We start from the raw sequence: 18047 nt of genomic DNA, 5'->3' as shown, positions 1-18047 counted from the left end.
CTACCTTCGAGGTTCGAGTGACCTTAGATGGTCTGAAATGATCCACGGTCTACTCAGCGAAAAAACCTTTAATCAAAGAAAAGAGAAAACCTAAAGATTTCTCCACATTCAACCTTCTTCTTCCAGCTAGGCGTGACTATTGAAAGGCTGCAGTGATAGTGGAGAAAATTCACAAAGATATGCATTGTAATTGTGTATTCTTTGAGGGCAGATGATTCCATATTTATAGTACTTGAAGGGGGGAAGCCGACCTGTTCAAAGGAGGGAGACGACCTAACAAATTTGAAATTTGAAATTTCAAAATTTAATATTTTGGAGCCAAAATTTAAACCCCCTTTGAAGTCGACTTAATCTCCAAAATTTCATAATTAAATAAGCCTTTTCTTCAAGCGAATTAGACTGGGATAATCCATATGTGAAGGGCTAATAGACCCATCATTATTTATTTGAATTTTCTTGAGAATAAATGCCACTTAATAAACTAATCATCATGCTGTCCTTATCCTTTCATTTATGGGGACCTTGACCAATTTTCAGGGCACAAAATTTGATCAAGCATATCTCCTCAATCGTGAGGAGTTATGGGGCATGCCACCTACCGTTGGAATTGACACAACGAGGACTATGGAAGATGGTCTATCTTGCAGAAACACTGATCTTTCTTGTCATTTTTTCATTAAAAGTAGCCTTCTTTTGGCTACTGCTTGGGTTGATATCAGTGACAACCAAATTCCAATAGCCTACTATTTACCAATAATTTAGTTTCCCTCATAATATACCACTAACAAACAAATCTTGACATTTCTATAATAATTACTATATTATTCTACTTAACAAAATATCAATTAAAAAATTAATTACCATAGAAAAAAACATTTAAACCTAATTTGTTAGAGAATAAAACTAAAATAAATAAGTGTTAATATAATTCAACTTACCTATCTCTTTTCCAAAAACAATTCAATGGAAACTACTATCTTATAATATAAAAAGAATGCAACGTAAAATATACTATGTTCACATCTATGGATATCAAACTTTCCACATCAAACGTAATATGTGAACAATATAAGGTGTATATTGTTTATGGTGCTCTAGTTAAAAGGAAAGATAAAAAACATATTTAATATGTGGAAAATGTGTGGTTGCAAATGTGTATGAGGTTTAAAGAATGTAGTGTAGATAACGTTAGCGCAATGCATATGTCAAATGGAAACTTGATTAATTCTATTATAGAATTTATAAATAACATTAGAAGTATAATTATACATTAGATATGATGTTATTTATTTTTGAATAATTCTTTTTAGCTTAATCAATAAACAAAAATAGTTAAAACTAAAAATTTTAAACTATTAAATTTATTACTTAATAGAATTAATAGAAATAAGAAATATTCTTAACTATTCAAAATAAATTTATATTTATATAATAAATAAATAAATAATATATATATTAAAATTAGGTGTAATTTAATTTGTAGATGATTTTTTTTAATTGTAATTCATAAAAAATGACAATATAATTTAAAGATTTTTTGTTGTTTAAAATACATTTTTGAATGCATAAATATATTTAACACCTTGAAAAACCCATGAGGCACAATGTAAATTAAACAATTTAAACTCAATTTTTAAAAAATTTGTCATATTTCATTAAAATTAACCAGAAAAATAACTCTAGAAAATACTATTCCATCAAATTTTCATTAAAATTAACCAGAAAATAATCGTGAAAAAAGATTATTTCATCTATAAAACTGTCTTAAAATTATATTAAACATTTTTATTTTAAAAATAATTTATTAATTAAAAAAATATCACTATATTATTCATCATTCAAATTGCTATGGTGCGGCTCATAAGATACCTAAAAAGAATTGAACAAATGAAAGTAGGTAGATGACCTAATGTTATCTTCAATGAAAGCATGAGTGAAAGAAAGAAAACATGGATGAAACAAAACTACACATGGATGCAAAAATGGGATATCTACCTCAATGCATGTCCCACAAATAGCAAGGAGCTAAAGGATTTTGTTATAGAGAAGTTTCGTAAAAAGGTATGGGGAAAAGAGTTGGGTAGAAAGAAGAAATATTACATTGAGGATTCAACCCTACGTGTGATTTACAACAAAAAGAGTTCATTGGAGCTAGCATTTCGTGGAGGGCAAAGGTTTTTATTCCTCAATGAAGGACCAACTCACATCAACTTCGGTGTGAAACAGGATGGTGGAAAAGGCCTAAAGAAGCTTGGGAAGAAAGGGTGTGCACATTTTGCACGTGAAAACATTTAATTTTGGAATGTGATGCGTTCAAAGAAACTAGAGAAAGTTATTAGAACATGTTAGCATCAATTTCTTGACATTTTCTTTTTAGCAAGGAGATTGTTGTAAGGTTGGGTTAGCTCATCATCAATTTGAATCAGAAAACGAAAGAAAGAAAGAAAGAAATTATTTTAACGTCCACGAGGCTAAAAATAGCCTATAGAACAGATTGCTAAATTACAAAGAACGAAAAACAAAAAACTAATGATCTTATAAACTATTTTTAATCTTGTAAACCTTAAAATATCATTTCATTTCATTAATTAAAAAATGTTTTAGACTTCCGTCCAATGTCTACACACTAGGCTGATCGCATCGTACTCGAGACCAGTCCTGACCTTGTCTGACATCTTATCAGTTACCTTCTCGAAGTCCTATACTGTCCTTACATATTAAAAAAATAAATTACCATTGAACTTTGTACTTATTCATCGTGGCCTCTCACAATTTGTAGGTCAGTTCTGAGTACACTGTATAATCTCTCGTGGCAGAAGAATCTAACTGAAGCAGTTCTCATGGAGGGCAAGTTTAATCGTAAGTGCCATTTATCTTTTTCCTTTTTCTGGGGGTGGATATATTGCTCGTAATAATACTTCAATTTCAAGCAGTTTTGATGCTGTGAAACTTCAGCGACATATCAGGACCGAATTCATATTGACGGTTCTGTTAAACTAAAATCTCAAACCTCGGTATTATTGCATAAGAAGAGTTTCATTTTCCTGGCATTATCATTTATCATATACAGTAACAGATTACACAGTTGGGGCACTCGACAAACTTTTATTGAAAGTTAATATAATAGTTACGTGCGAAGTAGCCTATCGATTTAGGGGATTCCTTCAGATTTTTTAGTGGGTCATTTCAAACGTTGTTATGGAAACTTAATATAACAGTTAAGCGTGAGGTAGCCCATGGGTTTACAGGATTCAAAATAGTTTATGAGAATTCGGCAATATGGAAGATCCTAGAGCCTAACAGTTTATAGGCAGTGGCCCTAGAATTGGGCTAATGGATCTGACCTTAAAATTGGGTATTTAGATTGTGTAATATATTTCCATGTAACCAAACACCCTATCCTCTACCCTCCAGTATGTATGCAAGGGTATAATATTCTTCCGGACTTAAGGCCATTCAACAAGAAGGATTGAAGCCATTAGAACAGTATATTTGATATGAGCTCAACGCATTACTTGCACTTGCAGGAAGTGAACCTCAGGGATTGAATTGACATCTCTCTTTATATATGTGTGTTCTTCTGATTAAAATTTGGATGTAATAGGTTTCCTGATTAAAATTTGTAATTTCGTTCATCAAAAAATAAAGTTACATTCTACCTGCTATTATGCATTTCGTGAGTGCTTCTAAGGAATCCGTATCACAATAACTAGGTAAGCCTGACTTCCTCACCAATCACCTCAAAAAGGTTGTCAAGTACATGTCTCAGAATGATTTGCCCTAGTAAAGAGGAAACTATACAGATCCCAAACATATATATCTTCAGTACTCCCAACACAGTCTCATAAGAAAGTGATCAAAGTTTGCCGCATTTGTACATATTGATAAACAAATACAACATCTTTAAGATATCTCCACAGAACTCAGATCAACCATTTCCTTAATATCGCTTAATAAAAATGTGGATGAACATATTCAAAGATTTGAAGCTCCACTTCATTCTGGCTTTGTCAAAGACCTGGATCCAGCAAAAGACCAGCCTTGGACTGTGCATCTGCAAGCTTATTCCTTTCTCTGTAAACATGATGAAAATAAATACAAGTAAATGCAGCTTTATAATTTTGAATCTCTTCAAAATGGGCCTCAACAGAAAGTTTCTCAAAGAATTAAGCCCCGGCATCCAATTAATCACCACTAGAGAGTCTCCAAATTTCTGCTTTATAGAAGCCCCTTTTCCAGCTGCAAGCAATAGGGTTAGTTTCAAAACCAAGAGTTCTGCAAAGTCGTTTGATCCCCTACCCAAGCCTGCTTTGAAATTTTAGTACATGTGTGTCTTTCGGATAGATAACCCGACCTGCCCTGCATACGGGTGGGCTTCCTTGAAAATCACCATCAAAATAGGCCCAAGTACCATATCCATCAATCTCTTCCACAGAAATTTGCCTTGGAGGCTTCTATTGTTTTGTCTTTTAAAACTGTTAACAATGCTCATACCGTTGATTTTTATAGGGTCCTCTATTCTGATAATTGCTTCCAATGAATTTAGTTCTTTTACACATTTTTATTCATGATTCCATCATTAAGCAATTACACAAAATGCATCAACAGTAAAACAAAAATGCTACAGGATCATAAAGGGACAGCCACACAAGAACACAAGAGTTTACCCTGGGAAAACCTACATGGGAAAAACCCAACAACCTTTTCAATAGAGAAATTCGTCAATTGAACGGAGATACATCTTAGTCAACAACTAGGTCAAACCTGGTCCATCCTCCTAGTCAAGTGAATCAGCTAGCCCAAGAAACTTGCTCTGGTCTGTTCTAGGGCAGAATTCGTTCTTCTTTCTTCATTTATAAACTCGTTTGAGCAATTCCATTGCACCTCAGAAACTCGGCCTGTCTTTCTTATAGTCTTGCCTCAGGAATTTGCTATTCAACAGAGATTTGGTAGGCTGACACCTCAGAAAATTCAGTTCCGCACTTGAGACAAAGATCTGTCTTTGAACTTGTCTTTCAAAGATATATTCGTCCTGCAAAACAGAGATGTATTCAACCTTCTTTATTGTCTCTATCGCAGAAGATATCAAGTCTTGATGAGATGATGCAAATGCCCTTGGAGGAGGTCGAGTCACACTTATTTATACAATTCTTGATGGCCGAATGGGTGCCTCTTAGAGGCTGGGCCGAGTTGACTAGGAGGAGGCCGACTTCATCTTTTGGAGCCTAAAATTCATCTTTTACAAACTCATTTTTTTCTCTTTTCAACCGACATGAAGAACATGTCTTCTAAATTTTTTCTTTTTGATCCAAGCATGAAGAACATGCTTACAAAATACATTAAAGGCTAAAATATACATTATGAAGACCGACCATAGTTTCAAAATTCAACACTCCCTCTTAAGTAGGGAGGTACTCATAATGACTATCTAGATGTTCTCATGTCGACAATTTTTTTCTAAGAAAAGGTTGTAACAATTCGTTATCAGTATCAACATCATCCTCATCTCTAACTTAGTCAACAACTCTGACATATAGTATCATCATCCAATTACCATTATCTAGTCAGCAACTTTGACATATGGTAAATCATCAACATCAACTAGTTGCCACAACTAGTCGGTACCACTGACTCATAACCCTGGTCGAGACTCCTGAAACATGGCATAACATTTAGCATCAACTAGTCATAATATCTTTGGTTGGTACCAATGACCCATAATCTTGGTCGATACTCCTGATCTTGACTAGTCTTGGTTCACCATCCTGGTCAATCCCTTTGACCCACGGTGAAACTCCAAAGGCCACACTCTACATGAGCAACTGGGCCCAGTGTTAAATGAGCTCCTCATCCAATCTAGAGAGACTAAGCTTGATGCTGAAAGCCACACACTCAATTGAGTGATCCTAGGCTTCTAGGACCATTCTCCCAAACTAGTCAACATCTTTGACATAGGGAGAACAATTGTCCTCTGCTGGACCATTCTCCCCAGTTGGTCAACATCTTCGACATAGGGAGAAAGACTGTCCATGATGCTATCATATCAACACTCTCTCTCACTGAGAAATATAGGACCATTCTTCATAAGAATGACTGTCCTCTAATGCTACTGTCTCATCACTCTCTCTTGCTGAGAGACATGCTTAATTGCTCCAAGCTTGTCCTGGGACAATCTGCTTGGTGATTCTAGAGCCATACTGCTCTCTTCTTATATCTTGGTAATATATCTCAAGTTTCCTCAACTTGTCATCATGTTGCCATTTGCACTTGATCAAACAATCTTGCTGCAATTAGCTTCCAAAGCCACATTGCTTTAGTACAAACTTCACGGGCTGCGATATACTTTGTTACTACAGTTTTGAGTGCGATAGATTTCTGCTTCCTGCTTGTTCAAGAAATCATAGCAGAGCTAAAACTAAAGCATCCTCTTGAAATACTCTTCTTGTCATCTGCACTCGCCGCCTACTCAGAATTTGTATTTTCCTGTAGTTGTACGTCATTGTTTGAGTTATATGTCAAACCATAATTGACTGTGCCATGACCAAATGTACCATGTTGGTACTTCAACACATGTTAACTGTTGGAATTTCTAATTCTAACCCGTTAGAAATTCTTCCTGCACTATCTAGTTTATTTCACCTTCTTGTTTAATTACTTAACAAGTTATTTAACCATATAAATACTGAACATAAACACAAGTACAGTCTCAACATTTACAGATCATCAACTGAAAGAAAACAAGAACACAAGTGACACTGTTATTTTTGGACAAATGTCCCTAGAAAAACCCAATGCGGGAAAACTGGTGCAACTATTCAGACAGTTATATTATTATGCAGTCTTTCTGAGTACAACTGTGTTAATTTTAGGTATGTTCTATGCTTAGAGCAATTTATTTCAATTTTCACAGTTAGCTCAATATCTTTTCCAGATTAGCAATCACATCAGCATTAAAGTAAACTGCAGATAGAACATAAACATAAATCGTAGAAGACAAGCCAAGACAAGAGGACACAAGATGTGGCGTTAGCCAGGGACAAACCCCAATGTGGGGAAACCCTTGATCAATTCTTCTTATATGTTCTTCAGTAGTTCAGTAGAGAGAGAGAGATAGTACATTTACAACAGAAGTCAACCCTTTGACTTATCTAGATAAGAGCATAGATCATCTCTAAGAAGATGATACATGAGATCAGTTGAAGACATGCTGCTTCAATTGATTCTCCAAGGTGACTCCTTCACCTATCATTGTGCTGCATCTCGTCATCATGCTGCACCTCACCGTGCTGCACCATGCTGCACCCATCATCATAATGCTGGACCTCATGATCATGTTGTACACATCATACTGCTGCACCTTGCCTGCCATGCTGTCCATGCTTGCTGCTGTCCCATGTGCCTTTGCTGCCATGTCACAGTTGCTGTCCCACTTTGCCTTGCCATACCTTGCTGCTGTCCCATACGTCTTAGCATACCTTGCTGCTGTCCCATGTGTCTTAGCAGCACTATGTACCTTGCTGTCCCATGCATCTTAGCAGCACTATGTACCTTGTTGTCCCATTTACTTTGCTGCACTAGTGTGCTAGTCGCCTTGCTGTCCCATGCATTGTGCTGTCCCAACCTGCTGTTCATGACTGATCTGGTTAGGGCACTAGGCAGCCCTAACTCCACCTAACAGTCATCAAACAAGTCCCTTGATGACTACGGCCCACCTTGGCAAGCTTCTTCCATAGCTACGATGCTTCCTTAGGATGCATATTAGCCCTTCACAGATCCACTGTCACCTACAACAGTTATTCCTACCACAGCCCTCCACGCTGCTCCTTATGCTTCCCCATGCTGTCCCTTTGAGATGACTGCGGCCTGGTTAGGAGGGCCTTTCTAGGCCTCTCGGCCATCTAAACTTCACCTCCCAATTGCTGCTGTAGCAGTCCCTCACTGCGGCCCTATAAACAGAAATATACACCCCAAAACCATGCACAAAACAGTCATTAAACTTACCTATAGTCTGCGGCCTGATTTGCAAGGTGAGGCTGCTCCAACGTGTCACAAAACTGCCCTCTTCTTGCCTCCTGCAATGTGGCTAAGAGCTGTGGCTCTTCTTCTCTAAATTCCACACCCAAAACAGTGAGAATATCTCCACAAACTCAGCTACCTTCTAGACTGCGTAGATACCAGCGTTAGGGCTTCCTCCTTGATAGCATTAGGGCTTCTCATTTGACTGCATTAGGGCTTCTCACTTGACTGCGTTAGGGCTTCTCACTCCATGACTGCGTTTTAGGGCATCATCTCCATTAGGGTAGCATTGTCTTCTTAGGATCTCTCCTCCCACCAAAACCCAAGACAAGTGGAGAGGAAGAGATCACTAGAAGTGTGTGTAAGAAATGACTCTCAAGTCATCTCCTTTTATACTAAAATGTTGAGCACATGTGGGGTTTATTTGGTTGTTGGCCGACCTTGACGAATTATCTTATAACACAAATAAATTCATAACTCCATGAATACTTATCGGAATCGGATGATCTTTAGATCAATCCTACACCTCTCGATGAGGGATCCAAGAAAAACATCAGCTGCCATAAATAAGATGACCCACATGGAGTTTGCCCTAGTTGCCAATTTTAACACTCCCTCTCAACTAGGGAGAACTCCATCTGCTGATCCATATGTCTGACTGTACTATCTCTGCCATCAGTGCCCTGCACTGCTCTAGTTTGCTGAGCTTTGCTCTGATCTGCTCTGCTGAACCATGAAGAAGAATTGATCGAGAATGTCTCATACCATTCTCTACTGACCCGAAGTCAGTTTTATTGATCCCAGATCAATATCACAAGAGAGTGTCTCAAACCACTCATACTGATCTTAGATCAGTTTCATTGATCCCAGATCAATGGAGGTCATCCTAGCATAGGGAGTACGGTAGATACAATGATGCGTCCATTGATAGTACTACTATGGTCCCTAACCCCATTTCCCTGCTCATTGGCCAAATGAGAGGTACTTCCCATGAGTCACAGATTGCATGGGTAGGATGCCTCGATAGGAGAACCATTCATCCTGTTCCTAAGTCGCCTCGAGGTATCACAGGGAAAGGTTGAGCCATTCACCCTGTACACAGTGCACCATTAGGGGAGGGTGAGTCGCCCTATGGTCGCTTGTTGCTCCAAGCAGCACCCCAAGTCCCCCGGAGCTCCCAGAGCTCAATGCATGCATCATGCTGGACCCTTATAAGAAGGTCTCTCAATGACTCCAAGTTGTTTGGGAAAGTCACAAATTTGACCTTTCCCTTTCCCTGGGGTTTGACAGAATGTCTGCAACCTGTACATCAGTCTCAATGCGATAGAGCCTCCTCGCTCATCGACGTACCATATCCCAGATAAGGTAGTATATGATGTCTATATGTTGGATCAATCATAGAATATGGGATTCCTCAACAATCGAAACGCCCCCTGGTTGACACAGAGGATCTCGGTGGTATCCATCATGTGTATAAACAACTCGTTGAAGAGCTTCCAGAGCCAGGTAGCTTCACATGAGATCATACTCGTAGCTATGTATACGGTCTCAGCGGTGCTTATAGCAATCGACTTTTGCTTCCTGCTCATCCAGGATATTTAACAGAACCCAAAGAGAACCAACACTCGGAAGTGCTCTTGTGATCCTCCACACTGCCTACCCAGTCAGTATTCGAATAATCATGCAGCTTCACATTTCCGGTAGTGTATCTCAATCCATGAGAGATTGTGCCTTGAAGATATCTTTGAAAATTCTTGGCGCCAATTTAGTGAGGCTCAACCAAATATGAGTCTAGCATGCTAACTGCAAAACATATATCTGGACGGAAGTTCACCAAGAACATCAATGCGAATGAGTTTATGAAACTCAGAGGCATTTCCCAAATCTGGTTTGGCATCAGTACCACATAACTTCTGAAAGTTAAGCTCCATCGAGGTAGTCATGGGCTTGCAGTTCACCATTCCCAATCCGGAATCCAACTCTCGCTTACTTTTTCAAATGAGAAGGTTTGCACCTGTCAGAAAGAGGTCGTCCTCAGAAGGTGCCGATATGAGAGGTCTATCATCCACAACCTTCAAGCAATGGTTTGGATCGGCTTCACTCCTAGTGAATCCCAGCTTCATCAGACAACTATCAATCCTCTCATACTAAGCCCGGGTAGTTTTGCTTCAAGCCATAAAGGGTTTTCTTCCACTTGCATACATGAGATTCCCGATCACGAATCTCAAACTCCTCAGGTTGTTCCAAACCTGTGGACCTGCTACATGAGGGGAATGGTCCCCTTATAAGATTTTCCTTCGGTACATCTCAGACATGTACCTTCATGCTCTTCTTGGATTCAGGCATCCTTGTCATCATCTAACTCACATCGGGTAGGGCCCCATAATAAGTAGACCTCCGGTGCTATAGATGAGATGTGACAACTAACATGGTCCCCAATGGACTTCCTGCAACTTGATACAACCCTAAACTTAAAAGCATTTTTGAAAATTCTATTTTCAAATACGTACCTTTATATTGATGAATGCCACCCTGAAACCTTTGACTTCCATTGCCGAAATGGTCACCAGGTTCTTCTTGCGATAGGTGGCATCGGCTCCAAGTATAATCCCACGATTGTTTCCATCTCTACTAAATTAGAGAGAGCACCCTTCTATCCTGTGAAGTGCCTTGAAGCACTACAATCAATAAGCCAGATTCCCAAAGAATCTGAAGGAGAGGGCCAATACAAGATAATGCTTCTTTATCTTTATTAGAAACAACATTTGATTCTTCATACTTGGGGTTCCTTGCTTTCTTGAAGAGTTGGTTGTTCCCTTGATGACCTGCATTACCAGTCATTCCTCTGATCACTGAAGATGTCCTGGAATGATTGTTATCATCATTAAGTGATGTGTCCCTACCATTTGGACACTCCTTCGCGTAATGGCCAGACTTATTAAAACCAAGGCATCTGCCTTTCCTTCCACCCTTAGATCCAGACTTCCCAATAAGGTGATCTTTTAGGTAGGCCATCAAAAGCTTCCGTTGCGCCATTTTGATAATATTCTCTGCTTCGATTTCACCCTCGGTGAATTTGAAGAGGGATGAGGAATCCACAGATCCTTTTGTCCTTTCCCAACAATCTTTGGTGATTGCTCTTTCACTCTTTCGCAGGCTTTGTCTTCACCTCAGCTCTGATACCATGTTAATTTTAGGTATGTTCTATGCTTAGAGCAATTTATTTCAATTTTCACAGTTAGCTCAATATCTTTTCCAGATTAGCAATCACATCAGCATTAAAATAAACTGTAGATAGAACATAAACATAAATCACAGAAAACAAGCCAAGACAAGAGGACACAAGATGTCGCACTAGCCAGGGACAAACCCCAATGTGGGGAAACCCTTAATCAATTCTTCTTATATGTTCTTCAATAGTTCAGCAGAGAGAGAGAGAGAGATAGTACATTTACAACATAAGTCAACACTTTGAATTATCTAGATAAGAGCATAGCTCTCTAAGAAGATGATACATGAGATCAGTTGAAGACATGCTGCTTCAACTGATTCTCCAAGGTGACTCCTTCACCTATCATTGTGTTGCATCTTGTCATCATGCTGCACCTCACCGTGCTGCACCATGCTGCACCCATCATCATAATTGCTGGACCTCATGATTATGTTGTACACATCATATTGTTGCACCTTGCCTGCCATGCTGTCCATGCTTGCTGCTGTCCCATGTGCCTTTGCTGCCATGTCACAGCTGCTGTCCCACTTTGCCTTGCCATACCTTGCTGCTGTCCCATACGTCTTAACATACCTTGCTGCTGTCCCATGTGTCTTAGCAACACTATGTACCTTGCTGTCCCATGCATCTTGGCACTATGTACCTTGATGTCCCATGCATCTTAGCAGCACTATGTACCTTGCTGTCCCATGCACTTTGATGCACTAGTGTGCTAGTCGCCTTGTTGTCCCATGCATTGTGCTGTCCCAACCTGCTGTTCATGACTAATATGGTTAGGGCACTAGGCAGCCCTAACTCCACCTAACAGTCATCAAACAAGTCCCTTGATGACTACTGTCCACCTTGGCAAGCTTCTTCCATAGCTACGATGCTTCCTTGGATGCATATTAGCCTTTCACAGATCCGCTGTCACCTACAACAGTTATTCCTACCACAACCCTCCACGTTGCTCCTTATGCTTCCTCACGCTGTCCCTTTGAGATGACTCAACCATCTGAACTTCACCTCCCAATTGCTGCTGTAGCAGCTCCTCACTGCGGCCCTATAAACAGAAATATACACCCCAAAACCATGCACAAAACAGTCATTAAACTTACCTATAGTCTGCGGCCTGATTTGCAAGGTGAGGTTGCTCCAACGTGTCACAAAACTGCCCTCTTCTTGCCTCCTGCAATGTGGCTAAGAGCTGCGGCTCTTCTTCTCTAAATTCCGCACCCAAAACAGTGAGAATATCTCCACAAACTCAGCTACCTTCTAGACTGCGTAGATACCAGTGTTAGGGCTTCCTCCTTGATAGCGTTAGGGCTTCTCATTTGACTGCGTTAGGGCTTCTCACTTGATTGCATTAGGGCTTCTGCGTTAGGGCTTCTCACTCCATGACTGCGTTTTAGGGCATCATCTCCATTAGGGCAGCATTGTCTTCTTAGGATCTCTCCTCCCACCAAAACCCAAGACAAGTGGAGAGGAAGAGATCACTAGAAGTGTGTGTAAGAAATGACTCTCAATTCATCTCCTTTTATACTAAAATGTTGAGCACATGTGGGGTTTATTTGGATGCTGGCCGACCTTGACGAATTGTCTTATAACACAAATAAATTCATAACTCCATGAATACTTATCGGAATTGGATGATCTTTAGATCAATCCTACACCTCTCGATGAGAGGGATCCAAGGAAAATATCAGCTGCCATAAATAAGATGAACCACATGGCGGTTGGCCCTAGTTGCCAATTTTAACAAATTGGGTGCCTAATCGGCTCACCCGACAGAGAAAAATACATGGCAACAATACCTCTATATTCGGAAACAGGTATTTAGAAAACCCGTCCCACGAAACCCTCTTCAGCACCACTGAAGCTCAGCACTGGCCCTTTTGGCCTCTGCGTCAGCGTCTTGCTGACTTGCGTCAACCCTCTAACCCTCTAACCCTCTGCGTCAGCCCTCTTAGGCACTGCGCAGCCTCTGGGACCCTCTGCGTCACTCCAACAACCTCTGCGTGGATGACACAGTCCCTCTGGCCTCTGCGTTGTCTCTGCTGGGCTTTGCGTAGCCTGGACTGGCTGCTGCTCTCGCTCTCTTTGCTTCTGCGCTGGTCTCTTAGTACTGTCTCTGCCTCTCTGCCTCGTACTCACTGCCCCTCGCTGCTGATCACTGATTCAACTTTGCTTAGAAACCCCGCTCTAGCAAAATGAATGACTAATCACTTTGGCATATTCTCCAACTGACCCTCAAGCCTCGTCTTATACTTTTCTCGTTGGTCCTTCGACAACTGAGATTAAATCTCTAATCAATGGCTAAGATTAGATTTGGCTTGATCCATGACTTTTGGCTGGGTTAGAAGTAGACTCAGTAGGAACCTTTTAACCCATTAATATTTTATTTTTCCGAAGTTTAGACTTGGGAACTCCATTAAAAATATTAATTATTTTAATATCTCCCAAACCGGGTACAATCTGTCCAAACCATTTTTGGGTCTTAGATCTCATGTGCTTTAGCCTCTCCACCAATTTTCATGGCTAGAGTACATCCGGTGCTACCCCAAATCAACACTCCCTCTTAGAGGGGACTGTGCTCTAGTAATACTCCGCACTGAGCATCACCCTGATTATCTGGCACTAGTCCTTGTGCTGATGCTAGGTCTCCCCGTCCAACATCCTCTGCACTGTTGCATCTTGTACTGTTGCCCATGGCCTTGCCACTGCCACTGCTGCACATGTATGACAGCTTCCTTTGCATCCGTGCTGCTGCTAGTCCATACTCCCAGCATTGCATCCCCTCTCATCATTTTGCATCGTGCTACCGCCAACTGCTATTGCACTATAACTTAGTTACTGAGAAGGAAGTAACCGATCCACCCAACTTCTGACATCCCTGTCAGGCTAGAAACACTCCGGATGCTGAAGCTCTCTTTGCCGCTAACAAGTGCTCCCTCTACTGACGTCTGCACTGTTGCAACAACTCCTTGCATCTCGCACCGTTGCACACCTCTCTGTGCCATCCTGCACTGGTGCACCACTCTCCGTGCCTCTCGCACTGTTGCAGCCTACTAGCCTCGCGCTGCCCGGGGACTCTTGCACTGTAACACTCTCTGCCGCTTCACCCGCATCCGTCTCTACCTACATCCATCAGTCTTGCTACTCCTCTTCGGTGCTCCCATAGCAAGGTATAATCCAAGAGGTTGGGTACCTCAAGGATCCTGCCCCTCATCGCCTATAGTCCTTCTGACTACAACTCGAGGTCTCCCCACTTCTTCTCAAGTGGCACGTGAGCACTCATGGCACACAGAATCGCAGGATCCTGACCTTCCAGATGACAAATTTGGATGCCTCATCCAACCTGTCCTGATCCCTCAGCCCATTCATGGCCATCTCTCTGCTCTTCTTGTCGACTCCTCTAAGTCTCTCTACTTCCCGCCTGGAAATTCTTTTTTCGACTCCTATTGAGTCTACTTCTCTTCTAGAAGTTCTCTGTTCGACTCTTACTGAGTCTACTTCCCGTCTGGAAGTTCTCTGTTCGACTCCTACTGAATCTACTTCCCATATGGAATTTCTCTATTCGACTCCTGCTGAGTCTACTTCCCGTCTGGAAGTTCTTTGTTCGACTCCTGCTGAGTCCCTCTACTTCTTGCCTGGAAGTTCTCGTTTCGACTCCTACTGAGTCTCTCTACTTTCCGTCTGGAAGTTCTCGGTTCGACTCCTCCGAGTCTCTCTACTCTCGTTTGGAGGTTCGCTTTTGGACTCCCTCTGAGTCCTAATTTCCCTCATGGAAATCTTTCTGCCAATCGTCAAGTTGCCCCTCTCCAATCGTTTGTGCAACTGCAACACTGGTTTGGATTCCTTGGCTAGAAATCCGCCTCGACAACAACTCCCTCTACCTTGGTCTTGCCCTGTTAGGTACTGTTCTAACCACAATACCCCACCAGCTTCGCTCCCGCAAACTTCCCACAACTTCCTTCGCCCCAACAACTGAAGCATTGAGCCTCTTGGCTTTACGCATTCCTAGCACGGCAAAGCAGCTCCCTCAACCAACTGCATAAGCCCTCCTACCTCTGCGTGAGCCTCTCCTTGCCCTCCTCAGCCTCTGCGCTGGCCTCTCTCTGGTCCAGGATGATGACGTAGTCCCTCCGCGTCAACCCTTCCTCTGTCGCTTCTGCAAGGATCAGCTACTGTCTCTCGAGACAACTGATTCTGTTGCAAATGCTCTACTCAGTTGATGCCTTTAGTTCTCCTGTGATTTGCAACCACCCTCTGATACCATATGTTGGAATTTCTAATTCTAACTCGTTAGAAATTCTTCCTGCACTATCTAGTTTATTTCACGTACTTGTTTAATTACTTAACAAGTTATTTAACCATATAAATACTGAACATAAACACAAGTACAATCTCAACATCTACAGATCATCAATTGAAAGAAAACAAGCACACAAGTGACATCGTTATTTTTGGACAAATGTCCCCGGAAAAACCCAATGTGGGAAAACCGGTGCAACTATTCAGAGGGTTATATTATTATGCAGTCTTTATGAGTATGACTGCGTGCCTAACTAGCTCACTTGACAGAGAAAAATACATGGCAGCAATACCTCTATATTCGAAAACAGGTATTCAGAAAACCTATCCCACGAAACCCTCTCCGGCACAACTGAAGCTCAGCGCTGGCCCTTTTGGCCTCTGCGTCAGCCTCCTGTTGACCTGCGTCAGCCTTCTGACCCTCTACGTCAGCCCTCTGAGGCACTGCGCAGCCCTTGGGACCCTCTGCGTCACTCCAGCAGCCTCTGCGTGGATGACGCAGTCCCTCTGGCCTCTGCGCTGTCGCTACTGGGCTCTGCTTAGCCTGGACTGGCCGCTGCTCTCGTTCTCTCTGCTTCTGTGCTGGTCTCTCAGTACTGTCTCTACCTCTCTGCCTTGTACTCACTGCCCCTCGCTGCTGATCACTGATTCAACTTTGTTAGCAACCCTGCTCTAGCAAAATGAATGACTGATCACTCTGGTGTATTCTCCAACCGATCCTCAAGCCTCTTCTTATATTTTTCTCGTTGGTCCTTCAACGACCAAGATTAAATCTCTAATCAACAGCTAAGATTGGATTTGGCTTGATTCATGACTTTTGGAACCTTCTAACCCAGTTGTATATTAATACCCATTAATATTTTATTTTTCCTAAGTTTAGACTTGGGAACTCCATTAAAAATATTAATTATTTTAATATCTCCCAAACTGGGTACAATATGTCCAAACCATTTTTGGGTCTTAGAGATCTCATGTGCTTTAGCCTGTCCACCAATTTTCATGGCTAGAGCACATCCGATGCTACCCCGAATCAACGTTAACCATATATTGATCTGCTTCCTTCTCTTGATCCATCATCTTGGCTACTTTCAGGTTACCTTAAGTGGGTGTTCTTTCTATAATAGATCTTGCTATGGCAATCCTAGCTGCTCCCTCTACCATTGATGCTATTAAAGTGCATCAACTATTAATTTAGAGATCAACTCTCTTTGAAGCTAAAACAAGGGTTCCCGAGGAAGCTGTAATTTCTCTTTTTGAAACAAATCCTTTTAGATAATGTTGCTCCCTCTGACACATGGTTTCTTTTGCTATCGTCAAAAAACAAATCATATATAGGATCAACCTTGATCCAAGTGCATCAAATCTATGGGGCTTGTACACAACCTTCCTTTTGCTTACAAGTATATGACTTCTTCATGTACCTCACAAGCTTGAGGTAGCTCTTATTTACACTTCTTTCATTGAGGAAGATGATTTCTACGTCCATCTGATGTAGTTTTCAACAAAAATCATAAGGATAATAAAATAATAGAAGTGTACCTGGCAAGATGTCCCTTCATAGTCTTCTCCTTCTTACTAAGGTGATCCTTCGCTTTGTACTTCTTGCCATCCATTTATACTTTGTTTTGGAAGTAACTACTGACTTCTTTTTCAGCATAGATCAAGGCATACTTCATTCTTGCTGATCTGTTTGCTCCCTCTGAGTCCAAATCTCATCAAGTACAATATCTCTCATCACAAATACTTATGGGAGAGTTCTCTTGTCACAACTTGCTTTGTTCTTCCATCTGCTGTCAAAACCTTGGTAGCCTTCATCATGTACCTGAAATCCTCATTAGGAGGGCCACGAAAGAACAATTACAACCAAGCAAAGTATACAAAGACAAGAGACTAACTACTAGTAAAATCAACAATAATAGTAATAATCAAATAAGAGAGATATAAAATACTTATCTTTTGAGAGAATATCAACTCCCTCTTAACCTTTAGTCTCCTTGCATCCATCTTGCACCTTTATTAACTTTGTCCACATCATTATCCTGATGCCCTTCTTTCCTTGCAAAAGCTAGGGTTTCTACTTTTAGCGGAAACGTCCAATCCTAGGGTTTTGTTCGTAAACCCTAGTGCTTTCTTGTTTAAGCCCTTTTGCATACTAGGGTTTACAAACCCTAGATTTTCAATTTCATATTTAAATGTTAAAACCCTAGAATCGTCATGATGAAACTCATCATTATCATCAATTGATCAAGGATGTTTTGTCCACTGATTGTTCTTGGTCCAAATAACTCTGCTTTCTCATAATCATTGTAGTAATGTCAATATCTTGTTCTTCATTTCAGTGTGCAAGGAATGGATCCAAGTACCCATGCAAGCAGCAGATATCAATTCTTTAAAAGGCTTAGAACTAATTTATTCAAGAACTTCTATCATGTCGTATATGTCTTTGGCCCGCTGCAAATATCTTGACCTGTCAAGAGAGAGCCTTTAAATTGAAGAGGGACTCCTC

General features: G+C 40.9%; 1 protein-coding gene across 5 annotated transcripts in view; it reads left to right on the top strand.

Moving 5' to 3' along the window:
• The first annotated feature begins 2626 nt into the window (after positions 1 to 2626).
• The window catches only part of LOC149147539 (folylpolyglutamate synthase-like), a 592546-nt gene continuing 577125 nt past the window's right edge, over positions 2627 to 18047 (top strand). For all 5 annotated transcript variants that reach the window (XR_016262194.1, XR_016262193.1, XR_016262192.1 and 2 more), the window contains exon 1: positions 2627 to 2859. Coding sequence is in view for 2 of the 5 variants with exons in the window: in XM_089437869.1 (XP_089293995.1) it covers positions 2841 to 2859 (19 nt within the window). In the remaining 3 variants the exon portion in view is untranslated. The remainder of the gene's footprint in view (positions 2860 to 18047) is intronic.

Source organism: Pinus tabuliformis, chromosome 9 (genome assembly GCF_031772625.1).
Source record: "Pinus tabuliformis cultivar Carrire ecotype Pingquan chromosome 9, CPIR1, whole genome shotgun sequence".
NCBI classification, from domain to species: domain Eukaryota; kingdom Viridiplantae; phylum Streptophyta; class Pinopsida; order Pinales; family Pinaceae; genus Pinus; species Pinus tabuliformis.
The sequence above is the reverse complement of the archived record's forward strand: the minus strand, read 5'-3'. Positions and strand labels throughout refer to the sequence as shown.